Source organism: Varanus komodoensis, unplaced genomic scaffold (assembly GCF_004798865.1).
Source record: "Varanus komodoensis strain SLA01 unplaced genomic scaffold, ASM479886v1 scaffold17, whole genome shotgun sequence".
In the NCBI taxonomy this organism is placed as follows: domain Eukaryota; kingdom Metazoa; phylum Chordata; class Lepidosauria; order Squamata; family Varanidae; genus Varanus; species Varanus komodoensis.
Genome location: NW_025335505.1, coordinates 25,993,563 through 26,015,208, shown reverse-complemented (window position 1 = coordinate 26,015,208; position 21,646 = coordinate 25,993,563). Strand labels below are relative to the sequence as shown.

At 39.8% G+C, this 21,646-nt stretch overlaps 1 protein-coding gene across 3 annotated transcripts in view; it reads right to left on the bottom strand.

Annotated features, from left to right (window-relative positions):
- Positions 1-21,646, bottom strand: part of CAP2 (cyclase associated actin cytoskeleton regulatory protein 2) — a 55,242-nt gene that overhangs the window by 17,374 nt on the left and 16,222 nt on the right. For all 3 annotated transcript variants that reach the window (XR_006414352.1, XR_006414353.1, XM_044426448.1), the window contains exons 4-7: positions 13,120-13,197; positions 4,798-4,941; positions 4,199-4,284; positions 2,511-2,616 (exon numbers count right to left, since the gene is read on the bottom strand). Coding sequence is in view for 1 of the 3 variants with exons in the window: in XM_044426448.1 (XP_044282383.1) it covers positions 2,511-2,616; positions 4,199-4,284; positions 4,798-4,941; positions 13,120-13,197 (414 nt within the window). In the remaining 2 variants the exon portion in view is untranslated. The remainder of the gene's footprint in view (positions 1-2,510; positions 2,617-4,198; positions 4,285-4,797; positions 4,942-13,119; positions 13,198-21,646) is intronic.

Here is a 21,646-nt window from a genome sequence, read left to right as displayed (position 1 = left end):
TTCTTTCCCTCAACTTTTGCCACCTCTGCAATTCAATGTTATACCCAAAGTTTTGTGCCCATGTTATCATTGTTTCTTTAACTTGTTCATCTTCCATTTTCATTTCTAAAAGAAAATTATACAATCTTTGAATCATTTTTTCATCTGATTTTAAAATTAATTGATCAAAAGTGTTTTGTTCCTTATAGAAACCATACATTTTAAAATCTTTAACATGTCTTGATTTTATCTGCGTTTGATACCACCAAGCAAGATCAATGCCCTGGTCTTGAAGTTCTTGATTTGATTTCAATTTTCCTTCATTGTCCAAGATGTCATTGTAAGTCACAGCCTTATTGAAATTTAATGCATTTGGGTATACAAAAGCTTCCATAAGAGAAAGCCATCTCAGTATCTTATTATAAATTTGTATCTTTAATTTTTCCCATACCAAAATCAATGCCTTCCTAATGTAGTGATTTTGAAAATACCCATGAGTTTTACACTTCTCATACCACATATATTTCCATTTTTAAAGACTGAAAGACAGTGTCTGGAAAAAATGAAATGTTTAAATAATAATTCTGGTGAGTGGATGCCAAATGCCAGCATTAGTTTCATATGCTAATAATAGTAAGCTGAATTTTATGCATGTATGCGTAAGTGGCACATAGACATTTGAAATGAGAATGAAGGGGACAGGTGGTGTGAACAATGACATTGATGAACTGAAAATCCACCCCCTTCCCAAGACAACCAATTACTGGCAGTTGCAGGAGACATTTTTATTATCCTAATAAAAAGATACTAGCATGGCTAACTCTTATAATCCTACTTATATACTTAATATGATTACAGAGCTCTATATTGTCCTGTCCATACATAAACACAAAGCGCCTTCATAAAATGAGGATTGTGAAGCTCCAAGTATCATGTAACATCCTACAGAAACAGGTGGACTATGGCAGAGAGACATAGATCTTTTGTTAAGGTGTTTCTTCTGTAAATGTATATTAGGATTGTCTCTGTTAACTACAACATTTAGGCCACCTGTCCACAAGCAGTCCCTCTGCATAATGATACCTTAGTTACAAGGTGAAACAGCTGATGATTGCTGCCTCTGTAAAAAAAATCCATTTTGTTCATTAGCTCAACTGTTTACTGGTTTACACTCGTATCTGGTTGTCTTAAGCCATCTTGGTGGAGGTGGGCAGGGAGGGGGAGAGGCTGCATCACCTGCTCAGGATTTACTCTGATGTCTGTACCGACTGTTTAAGCCGGTGAGCCACTTTTTATTTTTTGGTCTTCGGATTGTAAAATGGCTTCAGCAACAATTCATTCTACCATAGATGGCAATTTCTGTAGCCTAGCTACAGAGAGAAAATGTAGTGGCATTCTGAGCACTGGCTTCCTCAGTGCTTTCCCAAGATAATGAATATGACCAACCTATATGCTGAGATGGAGTTCATTCCCTTTTTCTGAATCAGTTACTTCTTTATGAATTAATGTTACTGGTTATCTGATTTTGTTAAAATGTTGGAAAGCCCTATTATCAGAAGTCATTAGACTTTAATTTTGAGGACAGAGTTTAGTGATATATAAGCTGTACTGAATCTAAATAAATAAATAAAATAATAAATAAAACACATGGCACACCTTAAATGTTATAAATAATAAAGTTGCTCCTTGTAAAATTAGGAATTGTTATCACCATGGATGAGGTTATGTTCTCCTCAGAACTCAGACTCATGTCCTGGGAGCACCTTTGGACACAGCTCTGAACTTGAGTGCCCAGGTCCCAGCAGTGACCAGGAGACAGTCAATACAAAACAGTGAGCAGTGCTGTTTGAGTTATATGCCAGGTGTGCAACGAAGCAACTAAATGCCTGCCTTTCTTCTCAACCCATTGACTCATTTAGCCAGTTTTCTAACTACCTTGTAAGTGTCTTTGTTTGTAACAAAGCACACCACAACCCAGCATACCAAGTGTTATGTATACTTCACTCTATAAGAGTTTGCAGAGAGCCTTTGAGAGAGTTTCATGAGAATGAGATGCAGGGCTTGCTCTGTCATTAGGTAAGGTGAGGAAGAAGCTTCAAGGGGCAAAAACTGGAGCACAGGCATGCAGAGTGGTACCAAAGTATTAGCGAATAAAACTTTGTGTTCCACAAACCTGCTGCATGTCCCTTAAGTTTCTTTACTGCCTTCATCGGCAGTGAAGGATATTGGCCCGTCACCCAAATTCTGCAAAATTTTCTTTAAGGCTGATGCAAACCTAGTGTGTAAAATGCAGCTGCTAGCATTATCAATTATTTCATTACCCATTTAAGAGAGAGGACAAACAGTTATATCAACTAGGAGTTTCTTTTACCTTGTGGTAAATTTCTTCAGAACAGAATTGCAATTAGTCATTCACAAAAATCAAGGAAAATATTAGATTATATTTTGACAAAATACTCCAAACTAAAAGAGATAGGATATTATTTGACTTTTCTTGCAATTAAAAGAAAATCAAGAAATAAAGCACTTACAGTTTTACTCCAGGTGAGCCCAGTGGTATGATAATCTTTGATGTATGCTTGAAGTTCTGCCCAAATATTCAAGAATGACTTCACCCAATCAACATGGCGCAAATCACTGGAACATAATGGAAATTTTTGTACATGCACTTGGCATTTTAGGGGTCCATTCTGAACATTAAAGAATAATAAACATTGACAAATGTTGTACTGATTGTCTATAGGGTACTGGGGCCATAAATTAGTGAAACAGAATGTACTGAACTGTATTGGTGATGGTCAGAATATCTGTTATGTTTCTTTCCCAGCTTCTTCTTCTTCTTTCTGGTTAATCTTTCATTATTGAATATAATTTATATGTTTTATGTCAGGGGAAGGCAAACTTGTCTTGGACTACAAGATACCATAATCCTTGACCACTGGCCACAGTGGCTGGGAATAATGGCAGTTGCAGTCCAAAACATCTTGGGGGCACCAGATTGTCCACCCCCTTTTTATATTAGAAATGCTCATTGCTTACCATAAATATTCTATTGACTGGCATTAGTAATGAGAGACCCAACTAGCTAGTGGTCCTTAACTTGCTAAATTGTTCCCATAATGTTAAACATTTTGTCCCACTGATTTCAATGGCAGAATTAAACATACATTTAAATGGGTCTTAAAAGTGCTTAACTAGAGTTGGATCTGTCCTTGGTACTTGTGTACTTGTTACTGTTCTACCCTGTATACACAATTTTTTTACATTTTAACATCTCTGTTTTTGATTTGCCCATCAGATAAGTCATTTGCCCCACTGCGATACTTGATGTCTTCAAGTAAATCTATAAAAATAAAAGTCACCAAGTTTAGCAGAGCTATATTTATAACATTTAACCTGATCTGAATAGGCCTAAATAGGCTCTTAAAAACCAATTCTGATTTATAGAATATTGGCTGTCTTGTACAGCAGTGGATCTTTTTATAGCAGATTCAAAACAAGCTGCAAGAAAGGTAGGGCTTAGTTGCAGCCTGTAGGGTGTCCCCAACATTCCCTGGCCCCACTTCCTCAATCTTGCAGCTATGGAAGCCAGGCTTGGGGAAAAGTCCTTGTTGAGGGATAGCATGTTCCAGTGGTTCAAATGTGTGACTGAGACTTTGGGGGACCTGAGTTCTAGTCCCCATTCAGTGGTGAAACTTGCTGGGGGTGGCTTTGGGCCAGTCACTGACTTTCAGCCCAACCACCTCAAAGGGTTCTTGTGGGGATAAAATGGAGAGAAGGAAGACCATGCAGCCGACCCTGGGCTTCATGCTAGAAGGAAACAGTGGGATGCAAATATAGTAAGAAATAAAATAAATTGGAGCCAATGGATTAACCATCCCCCTGTGTTGCAATCCCCCTCCTGTCAGAAAAATCACATGGTGGTTAGACATTCAAAAGCTTCTTATTTACTCAAATGAAAGGACTTATTCAAGTCCAGTTGATGAGCTGGGGGATATCTTAGTGAGTGCACATGAAGGGGACAGTATGAGTTGCAAGGGGTGTGTGAAAAGATGTGTGAATGGGGATTTGGCCTCACCCAGCACTGGTAGGAACTCCTGGAAGGTTACCCTGAGAGAATGCAGCTCTTGGGATGAAAAAGGTTTCCCACCCCTGTTCAAAAGTTTGTCAATCTGGTTGATATAACACCTGAGAAACAGAGCAGTTGGGGATAACTAACCTGTGTTTGTAGTCTTTTAACACTCTGTTAGTATAGAAGGTTGCAGCATCATTCATCTCCTTGACATAAGGCCCTGGTTTGGGGGACTAAGGAGGGATATGAGGCCATCACACAAACGCCACAGGAAATAATTTTAAAAGGGAGGGAGGGAGGGAGGGAGGGAGGGAGGGAGAAGATGTGAGATCACAAGGCAAAATCTTTTTCACAACTTATATTGCAGACAAGACGGTTGAACTAGGAGTTAACAATGCTGATTTGGTTGTCCCTCAAAACATTCCACCAAGAAAGGGCTGATGGGATGAGGGGACGTGTGTTGTGGGGGTTGTGCTGAAAGCAAAATTATGTCTGCAACCAGTCCCCTCTGAACCACAGTCCATCCCATCCAGGGAGGGAGCAAGGATATCAGCAACCATCATCCCCAATATATACGCTTTACTCCAGATTCAACCTGAATATTTTGAAACATGGAGCAGGGGAAACAATAGTATGAACAACTGCAATTTTATTTTTAGTTGTAGCTTTGTACAGCATGTCAGAAGCAAGCTTTTTGTGTTGCTTTTGTTTTGTTTTAAACTCCATATATTAAGTTCAGAACTCACAACTGCTATCCATCCAAGAGCTGGAACACTTTCACTGATAGCAGACAGATGATTAAACATGCTACTTCCTCGGTTTCTCTCTCTGAACATTTGAATTTCCTGGATCTTGTCTGATATTGGTTTTAGAAGAATGGCCACTTCATCCTACAGTATTGAAAAACAGTTATTACAGGTGGCAGAAAAGAAACATTCTTGACCTCTAGGTTTTATGAATAACTGAATAGATTTGGAGGTTCCATCTTATCCATTACCTGCTGTTTGTGATGGAAAGACAAGGAACCCGAACAAGCAATTGACATCTAGTTTGCTTTTCTTTGTAGGTGACTATGCTTTTCCCATGATGTTTCAGTTATACCTAACATTTATGGAATAATTTCAATCATTTCATTTCAAACAAGAGATCAAACCTGGTCCTTCAGTTTACATGAGTCTTCAAACTATCCTATTGCCAGTAAGAGCCAGGAAGGGAAGGCGGCACAATAGAGGCATTTACAGCCTTTCTGTTCTTCCCTTGTTGTATGTTGAACAGGAGGGGTCTCTGGGGCTATCTAGCTCACTTACCTGGCTGCAGGTGGGGGCAGAGGCCAAAAAGCTTGTGGATCCAGCAGATCCACATCCTTGTCTCTCTGCCTTTCACCCTCCTGGCCTGCCCCCTTTTCTCCCTCAACATCCTATTCCAATGTTTTAACATCAGCCTCAGGAAAGGAGTTGTTTCTAGGACAGCTGGAAGGGATGAGGAAAGTCCCACCTTGGGTTTTCCCCTACACCCAGGCCTCTGTGGCCTTATGGGGGAGTCCCTAGCATCCTTTGCCTCGGGATTGTCCTTTAGAGGGCACAGAGTTTATTAATTTTCAGTCCAATTTTATTCAGCAGCATGTCCTACCAGTAAGTTGCCTTATAGTAGGTATGCAGCCCAATAATAGGTGAGCATTTTAGAAACTAATTATTTTGTTTTTTGAATGATATTTTCTCCCTTGTCCCATCTTGGGAAACAAATGCAGCATTATTGTTACTTAGACTGAGATCTTCAATGAGCTTATTTGGTCTCACTGGATTTAATTGTTTCTGTTTTAGCTCAAAGCCCTACTCCTATGACATAAATCCTTCTCAGACTGAGTTTGAAATCTTAAATAAAAACCAAACTCTCTGTGGCGAATACCAGCAGTTTCTAGAAACACAAAGGGAGAACCATAAACGTTTATACAAGCACTTAATTTTTTCATAGCCACAGCAGTCATAACCATCATACACACACTTCGCAATCGTCCGTTTCTCTCTCTCTCTCTTTCTCTTTCACACACACACCCCGCTGAAGAGCCAATGCAGCATAGTGGTTAGAATGAGATCTTCGTTCTAGTTCCTATTCATCCATGAAGCTCACTGAGTAACTTCGGTCCAGTCCTTGATGCACAACCTAACCTACTGCACAGGGTTGTTGTGAGGATAAATAGAGAAAGAAAGAGAATCATGTCACCTGGCTTACTTGCAGGAAAAAGCTGGATAAGATGTAGTGCTAAATAAATACATAAGATCTTGTACACACTCTCCCTTGTAGTTTTGCTGGGTGGGAGGTCCCTTGGATTTTGTTCAGTATATATTGGCTGTGATGCTTCCTCTACAGCAAGAGACATCATACAGAAGCTGCCCAGTATCAGAGCATGCTATGCTAAGTAATTTTGGAGGTTAATATTGGTGCAGGTAAATAACTGTAGACTCTGATCTTATAAGAGCTTCTCCTTTATATGGTAATATGCATTGTTGCACTTATCTAAAATGTAATAAGCCACCTGGTCACATTTGGGAATGCTCCCAATCCTTCTTGTGAAAAGGAAACTGCACCTGCAAGCCTGGTGCTGGCCTGAAACATTTTGCTGCCTGAAGTAGAATGACCAGTGGCATCACCAGCCCCAACACACCAAGTTTGTAACCAAGGCTACCTAATTTATTTTGGCATCTGAGACAGCAAATCCTACAAATATCTCTCCTGGGAATAAAACTGCAACATTAATACATGGAGAGAGCAAATTGAGAGTCAGTGCTCAAACCTTGGAAAGAGGAAATGGATGGAGATCAATCCCTCCTCCCTCAGTCACTTGCAGCTGGCACAAAAAAAAAAAAACCTGCTGACTGCCCTCCAAAATCAGAAAAGACACCTCAGAGGCGGAAGAAAGGTGGTGTTTCAGTGGGCAGGGAGGAAAGGGACCCAGAAAAACCAGGATATGAGTTATTGTAAACTTCCTCTAGCCTCTAGCTAGAGTGATAGAGCTAGGAATATTCCCGGAGTACAAAGCTAATCTTCCAAAGGGAGTGCAGTACCATCCAGAATGGGCAATGAGCCTATCCTCCCACACAAAGTCGAGACTCACTGACAAGGTTTCCATCATTTCAGGATTCAGCCTCAGTTTATTGGTCCATCACTGACTTTAGACACCAATCCAGAATTTGCACAGCTTCACCTGCTTCTGCTGTCACAGGGAGACCAAACCTATTTTGCAAAACTTGCAGGGCAGGAAGATAGTCACTGCTGCTCTTCCGACCCTGCACAGGATGCTTGGGCACCTATCTCTGAGCATGCACTCAGTAGGATTGCTCCCAAATAACATTTGCTCCCAAAATAAGCTGCATTAGGTGGAAGCTACATTCTAGGGGGTGCTCTACTCAAAATCCTTCCTGTTCATATCAGGTCATCCAATCAACTTTAGAAGAGAACCAGAGCAAATGCTGAGGATTGGTGTTGTGGGTTCATGGAATACATTGACCTCATTGGCTTCTCCCTATGACATCTGGATCAGGTGAGGCTTTGCAAGTCCAGGATCAGCGTCTACACTCAATGATGGACTGGATGAAGGCCAATAAACTGAAGCTGAATCGTGGCAAGATGGGAGCTCTGTGGGTTGTTGGTTCCAGCTGGTGTGGCATTTCTTTTGAAATATCAGCTTCATAGTAGTCTGAATACTTCTAGATCCATCACTGTTGCTGGAGGCCCAAGTAGCTTGGAATGCCTTTTACCAGCTTTGAAGTGCTGTTGTTCCTAAACAGGGTAGTCTGGCCATAATATTACAGGTACTGGCAACCTCAAGATTGGGTTGCTACAAGGCACTCTATCTGGGGATGCCCTCACAGCTGCTCAAGGAGTTTGAGCTGATGCAGAATGCAGAGGCTCAGCTGTTGTCAGAAGCTGCCCCTGTTCAGCATGTAGGTCCTTTGCTGAGAGAATCATACTAGCTGTCTCTCTCAGTTGTTTAGGGTTTAATGCCCTAAAGAACTGAGAGAATACCTTCTCACATATCAACCTATGATCTGCTTCCTAAGGTAATCAATGGCATGCATCCACTTGTTTTATATGGACCTATCAGCCCTTTTATATGGGCTTCCTGCCTCTGTCACTGTGTTGTTATTGGTGCCCCCTGACAATATCTTTATTTCAAGAAGCCTTCCTTGACTGACCAGCCAGTCTTTAAAAAACAGTTTGAATATGGTGGTTTATTCTTTTTATCCTGTATTGTTCATCACCATGGGTTCTGTTTAGATGTGCACACGTTATAATATTGTAATTAAATTAATAAATAGAATTTCCCAGTTTGAATGTAAAAGTTTCTACTAAGTTTTTTTTTTTTGCTCTTAATTATAGGATGTGATGTCTGCAAATCTAGTGATTGATAACACATACCTTCCAACTAAAGGATTTGCTGTTTCCAGTTCCCTATCCAGTCTGACATTTCTCTGGATTTTTGAACATACTTTGTAGTCATTTGAATTTGTTCTCTTATGAGAAGCCTCCTTTATGAATAATGTATAGAATCTGCATACTAATGACTGGCTTATTTGTCAGAATTTTAACATCAGACCATCTGGGTCATTGACAGTTAAGAATAACACATTTTTATATGGCGAAGGGAGGATATTTTTAACATCTTTTATATTTTTGGTGGCATTGGTTTCCAGTCTTACTATCTGCAGTACGTGATCTCTTGGCATGGAGCCAGCTTCCTCTCTCTCATGGTACTTGTGGAGGGAATGTTGCATGGTACAATTTTAACCCTGCTCCCCATTCAAAGCTACTTCACTGGCTATTGTTTATTTGCTATGTCTATAGCTAGACATATATCTAGGCTTTCCTTCAAATGACATACATTATCCTTCTCTCCATTTTGTCCTCATAATGAAGATAGGTAGGCTGGCCTGAGAGCGAGTGCTGTTGTTATTAAATGCCATCAAGTCAGCTGCAACTTACAGCACCCATATGAATGAATGCCCCTCCAAAACCCTGTCCTCGACCAGCCCTGGAAAGCCCCTCACAGCTCAAGGCTGGACCTTCCTTAATGGAATCAGTCCAACTCATAGTTGACCTTCCTCCTCTTCTTCTGCCTTTGACTGTTCCTAACACAACTATCTTCACCAGTGAGTCTTGCCTTCTCATGCTGTGTGCAAGTATGAGCATACTTGTACTCTTGAGTGAACTTTGGGAGTGTCAGTGACTGGCCCAAAACCACTCAGTAAGCTTCATGGCTGAGTGGAGACTAGACCAGACTTCGTAACCACCGTCCTTTACGTGCTGCATCACACTGCCTCTCAAATGGCACTAAGTGTTCAGGTCAAGGAACACACATGCCAGCGGCTACAAAATGTTAGAAGCAAGTTTTAAAAACATGTTTTGAAATATATGAAAGGATGAGTGCTTGTTTACACCAGATGTTGCTTGTGATCCTGTCTATGATAAACAGATCATTCTGTTTCTGTACTGTGTCATTTTATGTGTGTTCATGATTCTATGTTATCCCATTTCTGCATTAATCTTTTTAAAAAAATCTAAAAAAGGCTTATTTAAATACATGGTTCTGAATATGTATCTTCTCACCAAATATGCATTTATGTACTTCTTCTTAAAATATGTCTTAAAATGCATATGTTCAGAGGTAATTACTTTCCAGTCTGCATACTAGTTTGCAAGTGGAGATCAAGTCAACTCACATCAGAATAATAATTTTTATTTATATAGAACTCATAAAGATGGAATTCATCAAGCATTCCTGTAGACATACCTCCAATTTTGAGCCCACATGCCTACTTGTGAGTAAAAAAAGGGGGGTGACCAGATACACACTATATGTTTAACATACTGTGCAGTTGTGCTCATTCATAGGACTATGGAAAGTAACTCTTATTAGGAAAAGAAAAGAACTAGTTTCCCAAACCACATTACAACATTCCCTTTCTCTATTGCACTTCTATATTTTCAAAGTGTCAGTGCTCTATCTAGACTTAGGAACAATAAAGAGGAATTCATTTTTGGTGCAGTCCTATACATGTTTAGCCAGAAAAAACATCCTACACTTTCCAGCATGGCTGCCTGGGGAATGCCAGGAGTTTGTAAGACTTTTTGCCTTCTAAATAGACATAGAATTATGCTCTTAACGACTCTGGTGTTTTTCAAATGGCATTTCTACTGTATGTTATGATGGATATGACATATTTTCCAAAACTATCCTAAAACACACATATTTGCATACACACACACCAAAATAAGGAAAGGAAAGGGAAACAAAACCATGACAAAGAAGATGTGGCCATTGGAAATATTCTCAGATATTTCTACTGTAGTTCTGTCGTATCACAAAGCTAAATTTCAAGAGTCAGAATGAAAACTTAACATATACTGAGTAATTCAATGATTTTCAAACATTTGAAAACACTGACAAACTTCCTGTTTCACCAATTATACTACAAAATACTTTATATGGTGAGAATTCTGATTAACATTCTTTTATATCTCACATTACAGTACTTTGAATTTAAGAGTTCACAAGTACTTTTCAAATAACTTTCCACTCTTATTTTCTGGCTTCAAAGTACAAGCAATTTACAGTATTTTTAATTGACTCAAAACATCCAAAAAATGGATGAGTTCAAATCACTTCTTTCCAAAGAATGAATTGTGCAGGCAACAGCCACTAGCTGGTATACATAATCTGTAACATCAGATGATGGTTTTGTCATGTGATTACTTCCACTTCAAATACAAATATAGAACATGACCATAAAAAGTAACGGAACATTCACTCTGCTGAGTAATTTATTGTAGTTGATGTAGGATTGGTATGCCAGCTGGAATTATCTTCTCTGCTCTGGCTATTTTTGCATATGCAGAAAACAAAGGGCTTCGAGCGGGAATAAAATATAAGCATTACTGTAAAATGTAAACCTCAACAAAACTGAATTGCAATGACAGATGTTTGTTGTCTGCTGTTATGAATATTATAACTGAACTGAAGAAATTGTGAAAATCAATCACCAAATGTTTGGATTAGAGGAGAAGAAGCAACTTTTAGGCTCTTTATAGTATTGCTACATTTGCATTCTCTTTCAGTTGACTCTGCCAACTAAAAGTTAAGTTACAGCAACACCCTTACCATTCTACTGACCCAGGAGTCACCTGCCCTCCAGCTCTGTTCATTTCTCAGCTCATGTGCTGCCTAAAGCAAATGACAAAGCATTCCTTGCAGAGAGTTTTTCCCCTTAAAAAGAGGCAATCCTGTGCCCAAGAGGACAGGAACTCTGTAAATCCCATCTGGCTCCACAGGGCTGTTTTCTGAGTATTTGCAAGGCTGCTGTGATGAAAGCTAGCCAGCTCATTCATAGGTTTACATTACTAAAGCAAACCATCTAGACAGCTGAATGGCACAATTACTCGCTTTTCTGTACCATTTATATGCAGTCATCTTCACTGGCTTTTCTCTGCTCTGTGCATTATGATAAATTAATGATTGGCTTTCCTGTCTGGATTCCACATTGCCTTTGTACCTTCAGGTTATAAGTACAAGCAGATACAGATAACATCAAACTGATAAAGTCATGGAAGGGTCCCTTTTTCCCTCTTTTGGGCTATCTTGTATATATCAGGGGGTTTTTATCCAGTAGAAAGTCATCTGCAAGCTGTGCACTATTTTGAAGTCAGTGGGACATATTCCTTGCTTTTGACATGGAGAAATGAAACTATCTCACTGCTTTGGTTTATGCTATTTGCAATAGAAAATGCTACTCAAACAGCTGTCATGCTGAATGAATGTTGCACACAGAAATCTCCAGCTGTTTTCAGTTCACATGATGGTTTGAGTTTAATGTAATTCCATATGAAAAATGGAAAGCATTTCCATTTTTACAACTACTAGAAAACAACCACGAAATATTAATCAAGCAGGGTTCTTCCATGACTGAATAAATTCTAGAAGGGATCTTCCCAGTTGCTTCTGCATGTTCATGAGAATGGGTTAAAGCTGATTCATCAATAGTGTTTGCATTCATTAAAGATATTACAAAGGATTAACAGACTCTTATCATAGAAGTCCCAGAGAAGACACAACAAGATTGGCACATACCCACATGCACTGCTGCATTCTGCATAGGAAAAACACTCCAGTATCTTTGCAAAAGAATAACTGTGCACAGCTCTGTTATAACAAAGGCAATATTCCAAAACCAGTGGGAAAACACTTCATCTTCCCAGGACATTCTGCCACTGACCTTAAGGTAGCCACTCTTGAACAAAGGACCTTAAAGACAGATTTTGACACAAAACTGATACAGTGCAAGTTTGGTGGCTGTATATGTCCCTGTTTAAAAGTGCTTATTGTCTTATCAAAACGCTATTCAAGGGGAGCCAGAGTTTTGACAGCTTGCTGGGAGATAGGCTGGAATGCACTTTTGCACTTTCCTGAGCAGCTAGAATCTTGGGGGATGGGGGATGCAAAATGTGCAAGACTCGGAGGACAATCAAAAAAGAAGACAAGGATCTTACTGCATAGGGGTTGTAAGTCTCACCATCCCCTTTTCACAAACACAGATTTCCTGCAGCTTATCTTTCTCTTAAAGGCTCACTTTTTGGCAGCTGTCATGGAAAAGCAAATTTCTACTACTGAAAAAAACAATGAAAAAGTAACTGAGAAATTACACGGTGGTGGTGGTACAAGATCCAGAAGGGCATATGCTCTACAGCAGAATACGCAAACTGGTACCTCCAGATATTTTGGAGTACAACTTCCATCAGCTCTAACCAGCAGTCAGGCACTGTGAGAGTTGTAGTCCAAAATATCTAGAAGACACTGAGCTCTCTAATTGTGCTCTGGAGTATGAGAACCAAGTACATTTTTTGTTATTTTTTTGTCTGCACAATAAATTATCTTTTAAATATATAGGGCTTGCATAGCACTCATGAATGCAGGGTTGCTGTATATAATTTCAGAAGATCAGCAGGGTTCAGAAAGGTCAATAAAGCACCACTGTCTAACATCACAAATACCACCACCTTTCCCACTTATCTCTTACCTCCTGAGGTTCTTGATATCGTGAGGTCAACAAGAGAAATTCTCTTTGTGCTTGGAAAGCTGCTCTGACCATTTCTGCCTGTGGGAGCAGGGGTGGAATAGGAAATAAGTGAACCCATGAGTAAGTGGCTTCTTAAATAAAGATATTTAAATCCCCTTCAATATGTATATCGTAAGATTCAAAACCCACAGTATGGTTTCCTAGAACTCCAAACTGTGCAGCATGCTTCCTACTAACCCCCTTTACTATTGATTAAATGTACAGGTGAGATTTTAATCTGATCAAAGTTGTGTTTGCCATCACAACAAACGAATCTTGCACATTCCTCTCATACACAGCAAAGACCATTTCTTGCTTTAATCCAGTACAGTTATATGGTTTTCTTGTGGTACTTTCTGAAAGAGAACTTAATATATATGAACCATCTTAAGCATTTCTCCAACATGTTTTCATTATTAATGTTAAATTCTAATTGGATAAAGAATGAAATAAAATATCAAGCAAATATCCATAAAGCCAATATCCACGTCATGAGATTACGTTAGGGAAGTTGTGGTTTGTCAATATAGAGATAGGGAGACTCTGTAGGTGTGTGTTATGTAAAGTATGAATCATACATAGAGGGAAGATAGAAAAACATTTTTCTATTTAAGCATTAAAACACAGGTTCATCCAATAACGTGGGTTGAGAATGGGTTCAGGATAGAAAGAAGGAAGCACTTTCCCCAAACTCCACATGAGTTAATTTTCATCATCACAATGAGATGCAATTAATGGAAATGAACTCATGTAAATTTATATTAATTATGGAATTATTAACTTATGTTAATTAATGGAAATAACTTGTGTTATGCCACCAGTGTGTCAAATTCCTGCCTGTGGAAAGGGGGGCACATCCAACAATGACATTACTGAAAACAAAAAGGGCAAGGCCAAAAGTACCAGCTCATTTCAATTTAAAACCCTTACTGTGGAGCAACGAAGCCCTGGAAACAGTTCAGCCTTTCAGAATGAGGGAACTCTGCATTCATGCTGGGAAACCACCAAATGATCAATGGTGAGGCAAAGAGGGAAGAGCAAGAAAAGAGAGCATGCCTTTCTGGGGAACACAGAGGGCTGGCTTGGGACCCCTTGAGGTTTGGATCAGTCCTGATCCTAAGGTTCCACATCCTCATTCTAAGGTATATGCTGCAGAGTCACTGTTGTGTAGTGATAAGAGTGCAGGACTGGGGACCTGGGAGATCTGGGTTCTTCTCCCTGCTGGGCCATGAAGTTCACTGGAGCAAGCTTTATTATTATTCTATAGAGCAAGTAATCTGCTAAGAAAAAGAGCATATTCCCCAAACAAAGACTTGAACAAAGAATTTATATGTCTATCAATGACATATAGCATGAGTGTACTTTAACCAATCACAAACATACACATTTGATCCTAATGTATGCAAAGATATAGTTACATACTATACAAATCGTCTCCAGGTTATGAACTTCTGGGTCACAAACAAGCCGTACTTACAAACATGCGGACTGCTATAAAGCCTATATGAAAAGCCATGAAAATCTTTAGGGAATGATGCAATGCATTGGGCGATGAATCATCAGTGACCACTTAATTCCCTAGAGATACGGTATTCATGGTTTATCATTCCCCAACATCTGGACCCTAGACTCCTTCCCCTCTCCAGCAGCACAGTCAGACCCTGACTTTCCAGCACCAGGTCCATCTCCATCATTAGTTAACACTAATGTTAATGTTACCTCAAGAATGTTCTAAACTGTTCTAAGAACTGTTTCTTTTATTTGTTTTTTGCAGTACTGTATACTTACCTACCTACCTACAGATTCTCTCTCTCTCTCTCTTTCTTCAATACCTGTAGTTACTTTACGATTACTGTATTATTAGCATTATTACAGTGCTCTATTGTGTTTGAGATGTTTTAGTGAATATGGAAGCGTTTCTTAAAAGTTTTATATGCATAGAAAGGTAAAATATATACATATACTAAGACAAACATTTGGCTTACTCATGTGATCTGATTTATATATAAATTTGACTGAAGGACATTCTCAGGAACCGTTCTTAACATGGAGACTACCTGTAATCTAACAGAAACTTATCATTTACGCTTCTTGTCCTCTTATCTCAAGAAGTGATACCTGGTATGGGGAATCTTCTAAAACGTTCTTCCCTATGCATATGCACTTCTCAAAAATCTTCTAAGCTCTCTGCTTAACCCTTGTAATTCTCTCACTCACTTGCTTTTCTTTCCCCCATCAGCTAGCCTCCACATGATGCAGTAAATCTATTGTGGAGACTGGCTCTGTAATACTTTTAGAAAACATACTGTAACATAAATTCATGCAAAACTGATCAGTGTATCTTGGTCATGCATCAAACCTGTGCAAGAGAATGGATCAAGGCAAAGGTGCACATATTCAGTATGCACTAACCGCAGGACCCCCGTTTGTCTAACCCAGGATTTTGTGTAGGCATCAGCGAGTACCACCTGACCCACACTGATCTTCTGGTGCAGAGATCTCCTTGGCTGCTGTGACTGTCATCATCTCCTTTGGCCAAAGCTAGCTAGGCCCCTGAACTGAATCCCTGCCTGTCAGTTCATCTGTTCAAGAATGGGTATAGGCACAAGTGCTGATGTCCTACTAGCTTTCCATTCAGAGGCAAAAATGTATACCAGCCCCCCAAAACTTACAGTACTGTTTTAGTCAATGAACCATTGTAGCACTGTGTTGGATTTAAACATGCAAGATCCAGGACATTGTTAGGCCTCAGACCATGGGCTCCCAGTTCTATTCCCCAGACCTCTATTTCTCCATTGGGGCCAACTGAAAGTAACTTTTCTCAGCAGGAGAAATTTTTCAGGGGGATTGAAGCTAGTGAAGACTAGCATAACTTCCTTGTCAAAGTTAACTCCCTTGTCACATCCTTGTCTGTTCCCCATCAGATTTTGCCTGGATATGGCAAGAAACACTTTGCCTACACCATCAATTTTCATCACTGATTCATACATACATCTCACTGACTTTGGGCAAGTGTCCCTTAACCTAATGCAGGCTGCTTCCACACTAGGTCCTTAGTGTAGAATTACCATGCCTCATTCACTCATATTTTATGGTGATGGAATATAAGATTGTTATTTATCTGCAATCACTCTGTATTTTCTTGTTGCTTCTTCCATCTTTCAGCAATAAGAAACAAGGCTGACTTTTTAAGAGAAGGATAGACTTGGAGCACAGTCTCCACAGGTGTAGATGCCTTTGGACTATTCTAATGCGTTTTTAAATAGGCATGAGGTTGACATGGCCAGTGATGTATTGGGCAGGTGAACCTATCACAGTTTAGCAAACATTCACTATAACCTCACCAGTGAATGCCATTTAAAAATCTTGTTATTTTTAAAATCACAGGTTCCTGTGGCAGCTGCTTGGCCACTGGGTGAACAGGATGATGGATTAGTTGGACCTTTGGTCTGATGCAGTGTAGCAATTCTTGGGTTATTAAAATTATTTTCTGGCTATTTAAAAAAGTAGAATAAAAGTAGAATATTGCTTAAATGAAATAATACAATATGATAATCCTAATGTTAGAAAAGGGAAAAAACCCTTTGTGCTCACAGTCATTATTTCCTATCTATACTTTCAATTCAGAATAAATAGGAAACCATTTCCTCTTTGACATTTAATGGATTGTCATGGGAAATCTTATTTAAAAGATTATGCACTAAATAACAATCATGTATTAAATAACTGGATTTTTTAAAAGGATTAAATAGCTGTTTAGGTGAATTTAGCCTTTCCCCTTCCTCACCCACAGGTGTTATGCCCATTGGTCTGGCCAGAATATAGCACAATTAATGAAGATAAAAATATCAGGGACATTGCACAATATGAGTGCAATGTCCCTGATATTGTGGGAAATTAATTGTGAATAAAATTATTTATTAGCATGAAGAATTGGCTGTAACTAACTCAAGCACTAGCACTGCTTGTAATCTGCCCAGAGAACTTTAGTTATTCAGTGAATTAGAAATGCATTTAATAATCAAAGAAAAGGAAGCTCACCTCTGGAATCAGATACCATTTGAAGTTTGAACCTCAAGCACTGCTTCAAGAATTAATAAAATGGATTATGAAGCCTTAATAATTTTTATAAAAACAATACATAACTTGTGATTGTCACAGTTTAATAATTCAGTCATCTCATTCTGCATGCAATGAAATCGTTAAGTTAGTGTTCCAGTGCAAGTGCATGCATTTTAAACAGCTTTCTGTTTTCAAACATTTGTTAAAATGAATTTTTTTTTCACAAGCTTATTCTATTAGAGGCCTACGGGAAGAAGCAGAGGGCAGGGAAATCTCTGATGAATGATGGACAAGGGAAAAAAGTGAAGCAGCTGCAGAGACTATGTTTATGTTGCACTGATGAATAAATTGGCAACCCCCCCCCCCACAACCCCAGATGTCATCTTGCAAGAACAGAAGGGTTTTGCCATTCTGTGTGACTCTGGTCTTTGAGCAGGAATACTTTGCTCTTGAGGGTGTTTCATGAGGACCAAATCCCAGTAGTCCTTAATTTTTTTTTAATCTACAATTGCTAATTTGATATGGAGAGTATAGGAGCAAAGAAAGCTAATGTTTTGCTGCTGCTCTAGATATGAAACCTACCTCATGAAAATGAATTTGCACAATTTATTTTCCTGGAAAAAGACTCCTAAATCTTCTGCAACTTCATTTAAGACAAAATATGGAAAAATGACTTCAGTGCCACAGCCTTTTCTCTACTATGCCAATCAGCTCTGATCTCAGTGCAGCAATTAATATCTGATGCACAGGCATATTGTATGTGCCACACTATTTCTTGTCCTTGTTATCATGAACCTTACTTGGATTGTACAATTCATACAAGTCAAATATATGAGTTAAAATTCAATAGACTGACTCTCTAAAATGCTTAATTTAAGCATCACTTTGAAAACACCTGCTCTTTGGAATTGCCTAAGTTTAGAAAAATCTTAATCTTGCATTCTATCTTGTTGTTCCATGGGCATTCCAACCACATTTTTGTGTCATTATGTTTCCCCTCATTGTATATTGCCTTACAATAGAAATTGCTCTCTCTGATGCTTACTTTCCAACACCAGAAAATACTCCTCATAAAAATGCAGATACAAGTCCTTTCTCATCTGGGATAATGACCTCATGTCCTGACTCAACTGTTAGCAATATGGCCTGAAAGCCAACACACAGCCAGATCAACATCAAAGCTCATGCATTTGTCAGCCCTCTGAAAATATTGCTGTGCTCATCATGAAGTAGCCAAAGAATGGATTTAACAGCTTGTGAAGAAGTGATGCAAAATCAATTGTGACAATATTTTCAGGCATTTTATAGAAAGGAGAATGTATGATGAATTCAATACAGCATAATTTTATTGCCTTTTAAAAGCTAACCTCTCTTGGAGCCTTTTGTTGATGCTCTATACATCACTAACATCACTATACGCACTAACAGGGCAATTTTACATGAGTCTAGAATGCAAGCCTTATTGAGTTCTATGGGGCTGCCTTCCAGGTAACCATGCAGCCTAAATATAGAAACATGTACTCCTTTACATAGTACAATGCTTTTTGAGAACTCTGTCACATAATATTATACCAATCAGTCAGGTATATGAGGGTTTTCTAGGCAACAGGTGTTTTCCGAAAGCAAATACTACAGTGCTTTCACCTGTATGTGAAAAAGGCAACAGCTGTAGCCACAATGCATAGGTCACATGGTGTGTAAGACATGTGGAAGAAAAATATAAATCGTCTAACTTAAGGTAAAGCACAGATGTTGGAACAGCACCAACTGTTGTAATGGCTATTTCATGATACAGATTAAGATAGTAGATTCCACCCCCCGCCAAAAAGGGAACAAATACACTGAGTGGTGGGATACCTGCAACCTATCAGTCTATGATAGGCAGCAAATATAAATAAATAATTTCATATCCATTTTCTTTAATTAAAATATTGAACTAAAATATTTTCTCAGTGTTAACAGACATGCACTGTTACTGCAATATTGCAGTGCATCATCATTTATTTAAATAATTTCAACAAACATGATCGACATCCATAAAATGTTAGCTTGTTTCTCATTTGTCACTGTAGAGGTTTAAAGTGCTACACATAAGTTGTTTTCGGACAAGCCTTTTATTGGGCAACAGCACTGCCTTATTTTCAGAACTCTAGCAGAGATCTAGATACAAGTCTCCCCATACTTTCCTACCGCTTTTTCTGCCATTTTTCTCACTAAAAACATCCAAGGAGAAAATACAGAGTATCTGCACAATGTCTTTTGGCTGTTAGTACCTGGAACCCTCTGTCAGTAAACAGACTTAAAGCCAGGATGACTTGGGTTCAACTTCCTACTAAACTACAGAGCTTTCTAGAAGAAATTGAGCCAATAATCAGGGCTGCTTCTAGGTTTAAAAGATCAAGACCCAGGGCCATGGGATCCAAATCTAAATTAAATCTGGATATGTTGATTGTTATTTATATATGCAAATATAGAAGCATTAACAATTTCACAGTAATATAAAGCCAGCCAATTAATTTATCATTCCAATAAGCACAATGAATTCTTCAATACAATGAATTCTTGTATTAATGTGTACCCTGACCCTGGGAAAAAATATTCCAAAATTAATGACCACGCAGTGAATGATTACAGAACTGGGTCAGTGGGAAACCTGTTGCAGCAAGTGAGGAGCAGTGTTAACTCTGTTTGCCCCAGCTGCACTCCTCTGCATGGAAATCAAGCTATGGCGGGGGTGGGGGGGGGACACCCTTCTAGTGGACATTCAAGGCTCTGGAGGTCATTTATGAGAACGACCCTGCCAATCACCCTTCCTTAGCCTAACAAACTTACCAAGTTATTGCTGTGTACAGTATAAAAGGACCATGTACACATCTCTGAGCTATGTGGAGAGAAGGTGGAATAAAAACCCCTTACAATAATGAAGAATACAAGAACAATACATTTTTGAAGTACTGAGACAAATATAATAGTAATTCTGTATAAATATTCAGGAGACTTGCAAATGCATAGGACTGAAATCTGAAGAAATCTAAATGTATTCTTTTACATAATATGCTTTCTTTATAGTCCTGATTGCTATATGCTATGTCCAGTATCAGAGGGAGTATGCTTATGCACACCACTTGCTGGGGAGCATGAGTGGGAAGGTGCTATTGCACTTCTGTCCTACTTTCTGGTAAGTATGTTGGACTAGATGGTAGAGTGCCTCTACCTGGTGCTAGGCGACTGAGACAGATTGGGGATTCTGCTGGTGTACTGTGTACCCTTCTGCCCAACAGACTCCCTGCCTGAGCCGACGGAGATCGTCTCGGACCTGGTGTTGAAGACTCCCAGGATGCTGGTCCTGGGGGACTTCAATCTCCATGCCAAGACTGTTCTGACGGCCATGGGGCTATCTCAACATGTCACTGGCCCGACCCATGAACGTGGACACATGCTGGACCTGGTTTTCTCAACGGGGCAGGAAGAGGGTGATCCGAGGGTGAGCAATTTAAGTTTGACTCCCCTGTCATCGTCAGACCACTTCCTCGGGAGTTTCGAGCTCAATGGCGGCCCTTCCCTCTGTAAAGGTGCGGACCCTATTGTCTTGGTCCACCCTCAGAGCCAGATGGATCCGGATGGATTCTTGAAAGCTCTGGGGGTGTTTCTGGTTGATAAAGCTGGCGCTCCTGTTGATGCTCTGGTTGAACTATGAAATGGGGAAATGGCCAGAGCTATTGACACAATCGCTCCTAAGCGTCCTTTCCCTCCTGGCAGAGCCCGTTCATCCCCTTGGTATACACCTGAATTACGAGCGATGAAGCGGGTTGGGAGACGGCTAGAGTGTAGGTGGAGAAAATCTCGGGATGAATCTGACTGAACACATTTAAGAGCTCATTATCGAGCCTATGCTGTGGCGGTGAGGGTGGCAAAGAAGAAATTATTCTCCACTTCCATTGCCTCCTCACAGTGCCGTCCAGCAGAGCTTTTTCGGGTGGTACAGGGGCTGGTACATCCAGGCCCTAAGAAAGATCCTGTACCACCCTCGATGGCCTGCTGTGACAACTTTGCCCAGCACTTCAAGGAGAAAGTTGCTCAGATTCGTCATGAGCTGGACTCCACTATTGACTCAGACTCCTTAGGGGAGGTGCCAAAGTCTCCATCTGGTCAGATATTATTAGATGAGTTTCAGTTATTAATGATGTGGACAAGGTGCTTGGACAAGTACGTCCCACCACCTGCTTACTTGACCCTTGCCTGTCGTGGCTACTGTCCAAAGCCAAACACGGGATTGGTGCCTGGATCCTGAAGGTCATCAACGCCTCTCTGAGGGACAGCCAGGTGCCTGCCTCTCTAAGGTAGGCAGTGGTTAGGCTGGTCCTAAAGAAGGCGTCCCTAGATCCAGAGATGGCTGCCAATTATAGACCGGTGGCCAACATCCCAT